This window comes from Lynx canadensis, chromosome C1 (genome assembly GCF_007474595.2).
Source record: "Lynx canadensis isolate LIC74 chromosome C1, mLynCan4.pri.v2, whole genome shotgun sequence".
Lineage (NCBI taxonomy): Eukaryota > Metazoa > Chordata > Mammalia > Carnivora > Felidae > Lynx > Lynx canadensis.
The window spans coordinates 144130049-144143174 of record NC_044310.1 but is presented as its reverse complement, the minus strand read 5'-3'; the positions used below and the strand labels follow the sequence as shown (position 1 = coordinate 144143174).

Here is a 13126-nt window from a genome sequence, read left to right as displayed (position 1 = left end):
ATCAGAGCAAGGCTCTAAAATGATACTCTTTTATACTCAATAGTTCAATTTTCTCCATTTTAATTATGAAAACAAAAGATATATACAGAAAAATAGGGTAAAAAGTAAAATTTCCCATTCCAATTCATTGTTCTCAGCAGAGGTAATTATATTCCAGATAGATTTCTAAGCATTCTTAACAGATTATATTACATTTATATAAATATAGGTATTATAGATACTTTGAGAAAAATGTTTATATATTTTTCATAAATAAAATCATTCAAAGTAAGTCATATTCCAAATTTCTTCCCTTTTCAATTTTCCATGATAATAAATATAGACCTCTCTTACTCCAGTGGCTATATAGTATTCTATATTATAGATGCACTGTGATTTCTTTAAACATTCCTGTCTGGGTAAATATTTAGTCATATCCATTGTTCATGTTATAACAAAAAGGGCTCCTATATAGACTTTTTTCTATGTGTATTTGTAGACCTGAATTTATGTAGATGGAAAATACTGGTTTTAACTTCTATCTTGCCATTAAGTTGGTAATATAGAAACATTAGAATACGTGTAGGTATGGGCTTTTTGCTTCTTGTTTGTTCACTTTATTAATGAATCCCTAAGATTGGTGTCTTTAGATACTTTTGTTTACTATGACAATAACATTTTTTGGCAACGTCTACATAGTTGTTAGGTATCTGCCATATCCCAGGCACTCAGCCAATGGCTGGAGATGAAGACAGGAGTAAGACATAGTCCCTGCCAACAAGAAGATTATGGCAGAGTGGGGTAGCTTATTCCTGCATATTTGAACACTTATAAATGAATAATGTAATTTTTAACATTTATGATCCAGGTGTTTTGTGTCATTTAGAAAAATACAGATATATGACTAGTTATCCTTTTTAATACTATGGCAACTTAAAAAACTTTAGGAGGATTGGGGTGCCTGGGTGGCTCAGTCAGTTGAGCGTCTGACTTCGGCTCCGGTCATGATCTTGCAGTCCATGAGCTCGAGCCCTGCGTTAGGCTCTGTGCTGATAGCTCAGAGCCTGGAGCCTACTTCGGATTCTGTGTCTCCCTCTCTCTGCCCCTCCCCCGCTCATGCTCTGTCAAAAATAAATAAAAAAACATTAAAAAAAACTTAGGATAAATCATCTAGGTTATCTTCCTCCTTCATTTTCATCTGCATTAGAATCAGAAGGATGTCGTAAATAGTGTGGCTTTTTGGAATTCTATAGATCATCATGGTCCAGATGATCAGTTGACCTTTTTTCATAAGCTGCTGAAACACATTATGGGAGACACTTCTACATGTCCACTCAGTATCCATGGTAAATGAACTGTATGGAGTAGTCACATGTAAGTGTAGTAAAATATTCAGTGTTTTTGTGCTAGAGGTATTCAAGTAACACATTTCTGGCCAAAAAGACTTATAGGGAGGTATGTAAAGCCTTTAGGGAGTCTTGTTTTTCCTAATAAAAGGACAATCATGGTTACTGCAGCTCTTCTCTACCCCTATTTCTTCCTGCCTTGAAAGTGGACATGATATCTGGAGTTTCAGCAGCCCTCATGTGACCAGCCAATGATTAAAGGTAACTTTATGGATAGAAGAATGCAAAGATAGAAAGTTTTTGGTTTCTTGACAAAGTCACTGAGGACCCAAACAAATGTTAAGAGTTGACTACTTTCAAATTTCTTACTGTCATTTGGGAAAAAATTAAACACTGCACAGTTAGTCCTCTAACAGTTCAACTTTTCCATTTCCAGCTGAATTAATTAGGATTACATTGGTTTTGGTAGTAGAGACCTCTCACATTCACGGTGAATCAATATACAAGCTTAACTATTTGTGAGTGCTCTGCCATTGTTCTGCCTATATTGTTGTTCCTATTTTGTTTCATAAAGTTACTTTTCCATGCTTTAATTTAGAGACTATGGTTTAAATATTTTCCTGCTTACATTGAAATTTTGGACAATTAGGATTTTAATAAATATTTTTTTTGGTTTTTAAAAAATTCCTTTTTTAATGTTCTCCATTGAATCACACAGGTCCTATTTGAAGTATAGTGTCAAAACTCAACATGGCTATTGCTTTTTCTCTGTAGATTCTTGACACATTCAACTGCATTACCTCTGTAACCATGATGTGCTGGACAGAATAACTTTTGTTTCCTAATTTTACTCTAAACAAAGAACTCACTGGTGTATGTCTCCTCAACTTTTGTAGACAACTTGTCTACTGAGGATTAGCTACTTCAAACTCTATTATAAATCTCTACAAATTCCAAATTCTGTTTCTCAAAATGGCCACAACAGCAGGGCTGCCCCATCTGAAGACTCACAGCTAAGCAGCCTCCACATGCCCACCTTGCAGAGCCACTTTTCAACATTTAAAGAGCGTACAAGAAACCTTGTTATAGTCTGACAGGGCTCTAATAATTGGACTGCAACACGCCAAAAAAAAAAAAAAAAGCTGTCTTGGACTTTTAATCAAGCATCAATTTTGTTTAAATACTACATTTTTACCTGGTCCAAAGAGCATCTTCAGACACCCAAAGCAAAAATGTAACAGATGTGCTTACTCATGCACTTAAAAATTTTACTGAACCCCAGAAATTCATAGAAAACATGATATACATAAACATATACAAAAACAATTTAGAATACACACCATTGGGAAAACATCATAGTTGAGGGGTTATTTCATACTATTCAGTTGATAACAGAATAAAATGTCCTCATTTGCCCATACATGGTAAAATGAGATAGGTCTAAAATATTTGGTTATCTTCATTAATTGGGATCATTGAAAATGCTGCCCTATTAAATTCTGTACCGCTTTCTTAAGATACTTAGGGTAATAGGCAAATTAGTTCTTGATTTGAATGCCCATTAATTTCTTAAGCTAAGACTTTATTGTTATTGGCATGTGAGTCCTGATTTACTATGATTGCTTCACAGCAATATTCTCCCCCAAAGATGAAGCTGATAAAAAAAAAAAAAAGAGTTTACCTGATTTCCTCCCATACCATGACAGTTGAATATACCCACTTTTTCATTTTCCTTGCGGCCCATGTTGTCTAAACACTGGTTGGTTTCAACATTTCTTATCTAAAGGAAACATACAAAAACATGTCAGAAAGTCTTCCTGGTGTTATCAAATTGTATATTGATAATAAGATGATACATGTTTGCAAGGAAATTTCTCCAAGAAGAACACAAAATATTTGTCTTTTTCTGTCTAAACTCCTACTTAAGTAAACTTGAACAGCAATGGCATTGTCATTAGCATATAATCAAGAGGCACTCCTTGTTTATAGCATAGTATCAGAGAATGGGGAAATATCTACATATTACAAATTATTCATTCCCAAATCCTTTTAAAATTAGGGCAGTTGCCAAATTCCACTCAAAAATCCATAGTCTATTCTTGAACTCCTGTGGTACCATATGCAAAGGAATTGAAACAAATTGGTTAAATATCAAATTTATGTGTCTTTAGATTGCTTTATTACTAGATATTCCATATGTTAATAAAGATTAATTATTGTTTATTTCTGTAACTAAAACATATCCATTCATCTTTTTTCATACCTAATGCCAAACTTAATGGAAAAGAGTTGACCTAAGAAGAGCTATTACAAAGCTAAATGGTGATTTCATATTAAAAATCCCTCAAAAACAAGATTAAATTGCCAAGTGCAAGCATAAGATTCTTGGTTTAAACTCAAATACTGCATTAGTTCCATAATTAACATAATGTCAATTTGTCTTTGGGACACATGTAATTACAAAAGCCAATCATTGAGTTTAAAGATGCTAAAATTACTAAATCAAGCACGAACAAATAATTAAAAAGGCATTTCTAATAAATGGAATGGGAATGTTTTTAATTTTTCCCTTAGTCTAAACTACAAGTATGTATTTATACTTGTCCACTCTGCTTCCGAAAAGTTCTTAGCTGTGACTCTTACTAGAACCTGCATATCTTACTATTCACTTATACATTATTTGCATACATCTAATTAGTGATCTATGCTTTAGGTACATATTTCTTTCTTCATATTGGCAAATGAATAAGATCACAAACTTCTAAAAAGGATAGATGAGGTTTATATGAATCACTTTTTTGTCTGATGCAGAATGCAAAGGGCAAGTAATGGTTCCTGGAATTGGGAAAAGTGGTGTGATTTGCTTTAAGGCCCCAGTCAGCAATTGAGAATAGTGGGGATTGGAATTCATACTTTGCAAAGGTTGAAAGAGCTGAGCAGAAGTGTCAATGCAGTGAGATTTAGAGCAGGATTATAGATCCTTTCATCAAGAACCTGAGCTGCAACACATTAGAAAGATCAGAACACACCATGAATGTTAAAGAGAAAGGACGTAAACTTCAAGAAGCAAAATCATGTTCAAGTTCCACACTGGTAGGTTTAGGGCTGAAATACACTCTTAATCTGATATAGGTTGGTTCAGGCACTGAAGGATACTGAGACTATAAGCGAAGATTAAAGGTTTCAGGACCTGTAGCTTGACAGAATTGAGAAAGGTGACAATTGATAGATGATGTTTATCAGGCTGCCTATGTTGCATATGACCTAATCAACACATGACATAAAAGTTTAAATTCTTTATATCCGACTTTCTTAACATTTCATAAAAGGCAGACTTCTTGAGAAATAATAAAATGCTATATTATTCTTAAAAAGTACAGAGTAGTATAATACTATAACCCTTAGAGGAATAAATTGTCACAAAATGATTAATTCACCTTTACATGTAAGCTATGCAATCTGATTCAGAGGACCTCTGCTAGATTCATGATACTTGAATAGATTCTGGTTAATAATTAAAGGGGCAACATGCTGTCATTTATAAAATTTTGTCTTTTTGATGGACAAAAGAAGATTTGAAGCCATATTCAGACCTGTACATACTCTGACAGTAGCATTTTAAAGGGACATATGAGGATGCATATCATCCTACTTTTTGACAAACTAAGCACAGAACTTAAGGGTGCTTCCAAAGTATTTTGTCCTCAGTAATTATTATTAACCTATAGCTTATAGACCTATAAGCTTGGTCTGTAACTCCTCTTTTGAATGCATTTATCCAACAAATATTATTGAGAGTATGTATACTTCATGTAAACACCATTGAAGGTGCTGAGGCTACTGAAGTGAACGAAATAAACATAGTCCTCTCCACCATGAAGCTTATATTTTAGAGAAGAGTTTAATGCACAAATACATTTGTAATATATCAGAAGCTCAAGAACTTCTATGAAGAACACAGGAAGGGTAGAGAAAGTGATGGAAGGAGTACTATTTTAGGGGACTAGGAAGGCCACTCTGAGAAAATGATACTTGAAGATATACCTTAGTAAAGTGAGAGAATAACCATATTTCCATGTGTGGAGAAGTATTCCAGACAGAGGGAACAGCAAATGTATGCTCTCTGCAGCTGAGAAAAACTGAGTCAAACAACAAGCTTAGCAATGTGGCCAGGGTGCAGTGAACAAGGGGCAGAGGAGAGAGGTATCCAACGCTAAATAAAGTAAGAAATCATTAAGTGTTTAAGCCTGAAGATGACCTATTTATAGCTTTCTCTGGCTGCTGTGAGAACAGATTAGAGGGAGTAAGGAGTGGAGGCAGAGAAACACGTAAGGGGAGTCTTGTCGTCATGCCGGCTAGAGATGGTGGCTGCTTGAAATAGGATAGCGATAGAGGTGGATAGGTCAAACTGGGGATGTTTTTAAGACAGACCCAAATAAGATTTGTGATTGAATTGGATATGAGCTATGAGAGGAAAAAAAGACAAGAAGCATTCCAAGGTTTTGCCTGAGCCAATGGACAAATGATGTTTCCCTTTACTGGAAACAATTTTCTGAGTTCTTGCATGTTGATAAATATATATATGGCCTTTATATTTGAAAATCAATTTGGTATATCTGAAATCCTTGGCTCACAATCTGTTTCCTTGCGTATCTTTAAAATGTTATGCAATTTACTTCCAGCGTAAATAGTTGCTTTTGAAAAATCAAATGATAATCTGGTTTTCTTTGCCTTATTCTTTTTTACAAATGTCTATTTGCTTGAATGCCAAACTGATCTTTTTCTTTAAAGTTCAATAGAGTTACCACTATGCATCTTAATATCATTCATTCTGGATCACTCTTCCAGAAACATAGCATTCCTTTTCAACATGTAGTTTCAATTTTACTTTCAGGAAAGCATTTTCTTAAATTATAGTTAGTAATGTTCATTTTATTTTATTGTTTTGATTTTTCCCATTAGAAAATCCTATTGCTTTGGATCTTCTTGCTTCTCTTCTATATGTGACCTTCTATTAAAAGTGGAATTATTGGGGGTTTCTGGGATTATTGACTTGTGTTGTTTCAAGGTTAGCCTTTGTTTCTAAATGAATTCATTCTTTAATTTCTAATTCTTTACTACATTTCACGCACTCATTTTAAAAGTATTTCTAAGTTTGATTTATAGCATTCTTTTCTACATTTTATCATTATACAATTTATTTTAGTTCATTTTGAAATATTAGGTACACTTTTCCTGTCTATGGGCATAAAGCTTTGGTGTCCATGCATTGTTTGTAGAGAGATCATTCCCCTCCTTGTTATCTTTATTCTTACTGTGGCCATCCTCTTCTAATTATTATTGTTCTTATTATTACATGAATCGAATTCTCCTGACCTTTTAAGAGAGAGCGTTTTATCAGGAGACCATTTCTTTCTTTTCTATTTTTGGGAATCAGCTGGAATCTTTAAACTCTTCTGTTGCCTGATTCCCAAGTGCACACATTCCCATTTAGATGGTGGAGGGTATCACTTGGCCATCTGGGGTTTTAAAATCCCCCCAGGTAATTCTAATGTCCAGCAAAGTTTAGCAACTACCATTTTGGAGGGAGTTATGCAGGTTTTTGATGTTAAATGGTGACATTACTATTATAATTAGTCTTCCTTTCTAAAGTAACTTTTTCAGTGGTTCCCATCTGGAAAGCTTTTATAATATGCTTCTGCCTGGCCTCGCCCTCATAGATTCTGATCCAAATGGTCTAGAATAGGACCAGGAGAGAGCTTAAACCTCTGCACATAACTTGAGTGTATATTCAGGGTTGAAACCCCTTGCATCAATAGAACATAGTGGAGTACTTGCTAGCTGGAGGACTACCTATTTTGAAGACTCTGGGTGCTGGTGGAGAGAAAAGAAGGTCTTCATAGTAAAGTCGATTCCCTCAGTGCCCAGTGGGAAAGTTGAAGGGCAAATGTTCCCAGCTGTCCCAACTGGGAGTGTTGATATAGAAGACCACTTCTAACTAACTTCATAAGTCTGGCTCTCCCGTTCCTGTACTTTTCTGAAAAGTTGAAATAATAGCCTTCTGTTTTTTGAGATCTCCTGGTTCTGTTCATTTCTCCTATTTTCATCTGGATTTTCCATTTTCTTTGTCCTCATTGTCTCTTACCCCTTAATTGGGCTTTATTCCTAGAAGTTTCTTCTAAGAAGGAACTTCAGCTAGTGAGTTTTAAGAAATCACAAGTCTCAGAGTGTGTAAGCCTTTCAGACATTAGAAAGGAGACTTTTCACTGACTTACAAATTGGACTGTATAGAAACACCTCTCCCAGTTTCAGCTACTATTATCAAAGTGGCCTGAGGCAATTTCTCATGAGTATCTGTAAGCACTTTGGGGGTTATCTGGGTCTCATTTCCATCAGACATCCCATTGCTTTCTTTGCTTCCTCCGGCAAAGATTGGAGTATCACATGGTCATGAAATTGACAACTTCTATTTTGGAATTTGTGAGAATACCTGCCACCTAATTTGATAGTGTTTTCTATCAATTTTTTGTTTTGCTATCCTGGATGCTCTGTTTTAATGGGAGAACTCAAAGAGATTCAAACACTGCATCACTGCTGCCACTGTTTATTTTTGGATTTCTAAAATAGACTGATTTGGGGGACTTCATGAAAAGATGCTTGTGCTATTTTTGATAATGTTCTAACTATTCCACAAAATGATTTGGTAGTTTCTAGACATGTAATATTACCTGTCCCTGAGGATATAGCAGGTGCTAAGGAGATATAAAATAGAAGCTCAAGTCAAATCTGATGAAGTTGGCTAGATTTGGGATCTGGACTAGAAACAAATAGGAGTCAGTGGTTTAGGACAGCTGTCAGAATGAGATGAGATGGGGTGACGACCACCACCACTAATACCACTGCCACTGCAATAATAATAATTAGCAATCATTATAATTGTATGTGCTATGTGCTGTTCCAAGCACTTATGTGTAACAGGTAATTTAATATTTACAACCAACCTATTGCCCCCATTTCATAAATGAAAATATTAAGATACAATGAAGTTAAATAATTTGTCCAAATAAGGAATTGAGAGCTATTATAATGACATTGGGAATTGCCCAGTCCTGACCTCCAGATAGGCAAGCAGTATTTATCAGAAAGGAGATGAGAGGAAGGAGCAAGGAAGGATTGAGTTCTAGCTAACCAGAGGTAAAGGGTACAACAGGTCATTCAGACAATGGTGAAGACATATGGAACAAGACACATGAAAGCAGGCTAGGATCAGACCTAGGGGACTAAATCATGAAGACTAGATGCCCCACTGTCGGGCTGAGGTCATGTAAATCATTTCTGGCTATGGCTAGGATGACATTAGATGCAAAAAGGATAGAACACAGAATGGGTATCAATAGCCAACTTAAAAATTGAGAGACAGAGACAGCACCTGGATAGAGACAATATCTAAAGGTTTATGTCACTAGGCTGATACAATTCAGATTAAAAAGAAAAATCCATGCAGGTTAGTATACATCAGATTATTCTCAAGTCAGTGAACCCAACACTATGGGAATCTGCTTTATTTTCATAAAAATATAAAAATGGTCACCAGTGTGTACTGACAGTCCTCATCAAGCAACTCTTACTGTAAATGATAAGGTATTGGCATACAGGAAAGTTCAATCTATGTACCTTATCTTTTGAGATGCAAAATATGATGTGATTTAGGATGATCCTGTGTGATTTTTAAATCAGAAACTTTCTAAGTGTACCCTGGGGCCTCAAAGAATGTTGTTTAAGTAAAACAGTCAACTTCAGGAAAGACCCTGATCTCATCACTGGTACCATATTACTGAAAACATTACCAATTACTTGGTAATGCCATTAATTCTGAGAAAAATCTAGGCAGCCAACCACTGATGATCTTCATTCATTAGAAATTCCTTACCAATTCTATTTTATTACCTGTATTCACATAAGAAGAGCAGGCTGGTACTTCTCAGACCTGGAAAATTCTTTTGACTCATTGCTTATGGTATGGGGTATCTGTGAATATGTGGCATAGGGCCAACATAGTTTTAACTTTAATTGTTGTCTGCTTTGAGATTCCTTTGTTTACACATAATCTTTTATTGCTTGGAAACAATTTTTAATGACATAAAATTGAGAGTATTTTTCCCACTTGTGTTTTTGTGTTTGAAATCAGCAAGCCTTTTTCTAAATGTTTCTACTCAGCAGCAGCCATGGTAATGTTCTTACAACTTACATAGTTTGTTCATTAGCTTTTGCTCCCTCTGCTGGATTGTAACAGCAAGCAACAATGAGAACTCTCAGTTCTAGAAAAGAGGCATATACTCCCCCCTCACCCTCATACCTTTGCATTTTGAAACCAATATGTAAAATCCATTCTAAAGATAATAATCTAAACTTAAAATAGTTTTTTGCTTTAATTACTCCAACACATGCTTATCTTTCAATTGCACATTATGTTACTCATTATCATTATTTTACATATGTCAACCGCGTTTGGTTTCTCTTTACTTCTGAAGAAAATAGGCACATTTGCAGTGAATTCCAGTTTAATGTTAATGTTTCCATATTATAATTGCTGTAGTGAATATTCATTTAAGTAGATTTTTCTCTTTACCAAATTGTGCATAAATCAGAAGGATGAGTGCAAAATCTATATATTTAAAAAATCCAAGCTGACTGCTTATGTAGACCTGGGTTTAAAATGCCCCAATTTTAAAATTCTGACTATATGACATATTTATCCCTCTCCACACACATACACTCAATGTAAAGAGCATAGAAAATCAAATAATTTCATTTATTTTGGTGGATAACAAAAGCACACAACAAGAATATTGAGAGAATTCAGTAAATGCCTAATTGGCATGTAATTTGTTATGATTGTTTGTGCCAATATCTATTTAAGTAATACAATTAGAATTAGTTCTAGTCTATCAGCAATGTGAAGTAAAAATTTATTTTTAGGTGATAAACTCACTTTGTTCTCAGGTGGGTTACACAACCCAATGGCCTTCAAATTAACATCTGATGAAGGAGTAACATTTTTTTTTCTGTACATAGGCATGTTCAGTTATCCTGGGTTGAAAATTAGCTACTGGATCCCAAAGAGTTTTAGAAACATAATGATGGGCAGAGAGAATGTGCCGTTTGTGTAAATCATCTAAAAGGAGGCTTCCTCACTGGATCCTATTGAAAGGTCAGGAAGGCTGTGGATCTATAAATAGATCTGATTACCAACAGAGGGTAAATCTCTAAGCATGTTAGCCTCTGAGTTCAGCTGTCACTGATTGTACCCTCAATCCCTGAAGCCTAGCAGCTTCACGTTTCCTATTTTTAGTTACACAAATTTGCTTTTTAACAATATTTATAGAATATGGTACCAATATGCAACAGCACCCTTAACCAAAGCTGCTATGGTTAAAGGATACAAAAGGAAAAAGAAGTTGTGAGGTCAGGAAGGCAATCCAAACTGCACAGGCTAATGTCTAAACATCTCTGAAGCAACATGCAAGTGTAAATTATGAGCCCCAAGAGTCAAGTCACTTGGCTACAGAAATCCCTTTCTCCTGATACTCCTGTATTCTACATAGCTCACAATGCATTTTTTCCCCTCAAAATGCTGGCCTGTCATTGGTCCAAAAACTTGAGGTGAGACATACGACTTTAGAATCTTATTTTTCAATTCTATAGTACTGAAATTGGCCTTTATATTTACAAGATCAGAAACTGACATTCTCAATCTCCATAAGCTAAAGGGCTAGTTAAGAAAGAATTTAATGATATGAAGAACTCAACTTCCTTATCCCATTATGATATGCTTCCTGAGCCTAAAAGGCACATGCTTTATTAAGCTATTTAAAGGTTTTAGTTCAAAACAATTGCACAGCTTTTAACTTCCCATTGGGAATTGTATGTAATTCATGGGCTGGATAAAGTAATATTTCCATTACCTGAGTAAGATTCAAACATAAGAAATTAAGACACTGACATCAATAATTTTCCTAATGATAATTTTGGTGATGATACAGGATAACGAGAAACTGAATATCACATTTGCATCTTCCAAAACAGCTAAAAATGTTATAAAGAAAAAAATTGACAGGGAAGCATTTATATTCACCAGTACACTGTGATATTAAATAACAGGCTTTGAACAACATTGAAGTTTAAGGAACTTAAAATTGTTAAATGCTACCAATTTCATTTTAAATTAAGTGATGAGCACCTATGAGAAATATACATATTACAAAGAAATCATTTGTTGTCTTGATAAGTAGCTTAGATATCTGATACCACTCTGAGGCTCCCACTACTTGAAAAAAAAATAACCTTCTTGTATAAGGAAAGACAGCTTTTTACTTTCTTCCAAAAATGGTTAATGGCAGGAGGTAAGAAAGAAAAAGCTTTAAGTAAATGTCTGTTGTCCATTAACAGTTGATCCCAAACTCATTATCAAAATGTCCGTCTTGGGGCGCCTGGGTGGCGCAGTCGGTTAAGCGTCCGACTTCAGCCAGGTCACGATCTTGCGGTCCGTGAGTTCGAGCCCCGCGTCAGGCTCTGGGCTGATGGCTCGGAGCCTGGAGACTGTTTCCGATTCTGTGTCTCCCTCTCTCTCTGCCCCTCCCGCGTTCATGCTCTGTCTCTCTCTGTCCCCAAAATAAATAAAAAACGTTGAAAAAAAAAATTAAAAAAAAAAAATGTCCGTCTTAAATTATGTATACATGACTATGCAAAATTGAATTGGGAAGTAGTGCTTGGTAAAATTGTCCTTCTGTTTCCATGGAAACAGATGCTAGATTGCATCTCTTTAAGGCTTGTTTTAAAGTGGAAAACTACAGCACATTAATATCCCACTATCCAAGTTTAAAACTTATTATATCTCATAGATTTTTGAATTTTGGGGGATTTTGAAGCAGCACTTCATAGCATGCCTATGTACTTCATATAGGGCATCTTTTATTTCTTGGGATTTCTTAACTATTTGTGGGGTTTTTTTTTTTTTTTTTTTTTTTTTTTTTTTTTTTTTTTTGCCGTATCTCCTGCCCCCATTTCGGTAGAATGGGTTAAGAGTAAAGGGTTTCACTTATTTGACTTTGCATCCTTAGCATGTAACATATAGATTCCAACTCCACCTCTTATTTAATGAAAGCACTTTGAGTAAACTGTAGTAATACAAGCTATTTTGTCTTTCTAATTATAAGAAAAAGCAAGCTTTAATGTCAGACTAACATGTATTTGAATCCTGACTTTAATAGGTAGCTCAATGACCTATAGGTGAATCACATAAAACTTCTATATGTCAGTTTCCATTTTAAACGGGGATAATAATAAATCCCAAGTCATGGAGTTGAGATTTTTTTAATAAGAAATTAAATACTTTTTAAATATACATGGAATTGTTATAAGGCATCTAGCGTAGTGTTTGACTAAATGAGACATCAGTAAATGGTAGCTATAATAATTACAATAACTGTTACTACTGATGCTGCTCTACTACTCCTTGCAAGGCATTATGCTAGATGGTTTATATCTTCAATCATCACTATAGCCCTTTATGATTGTCTTCACATTGCTAACAGGCAGCAGAGAGGATACCTAGTGCCATTTGAGTAGTAAGCTATGACTTCAGGATTTAAACCTTCCTCTGCTTGCCTCCAAGGTCTGGGATTTTTTCAATACAACATGCTGCCTTTTCTGGATATGTTTCAAAAGCCCAGAAAGGTGCAATCTCTCTCTTTCAATCCATTTCTGTACATTAAAATACGGCCAACTGATCTATCACAGAA

The 13126-nt window shown here is 35.1% G+C and overlaps 1 protein-coding gene across 1 annotated transcript in view; it reads right to left on the bottom strand.

Annotated features, from left to right (window-relative positions):
- GALNT13 (polypeptide N-acetylgalactosaminyltransferase 13) overlaps window positions 1-13126 on the bottom strand; it is a 560096-nt gene that overhangs the window by 47860 nt on the left and 499110 nt on the right. Inside the window, exon 11 of the mRNA XM_030327372.1 lies at window positions 3007-3105. Coding sequence (XP_030183232.1) covers window positions 3007-3105 — 99 coding nt within the window. The remainder of the gene's footprint in view (window positions 1-3006; window positions 3106-13126) is intronic.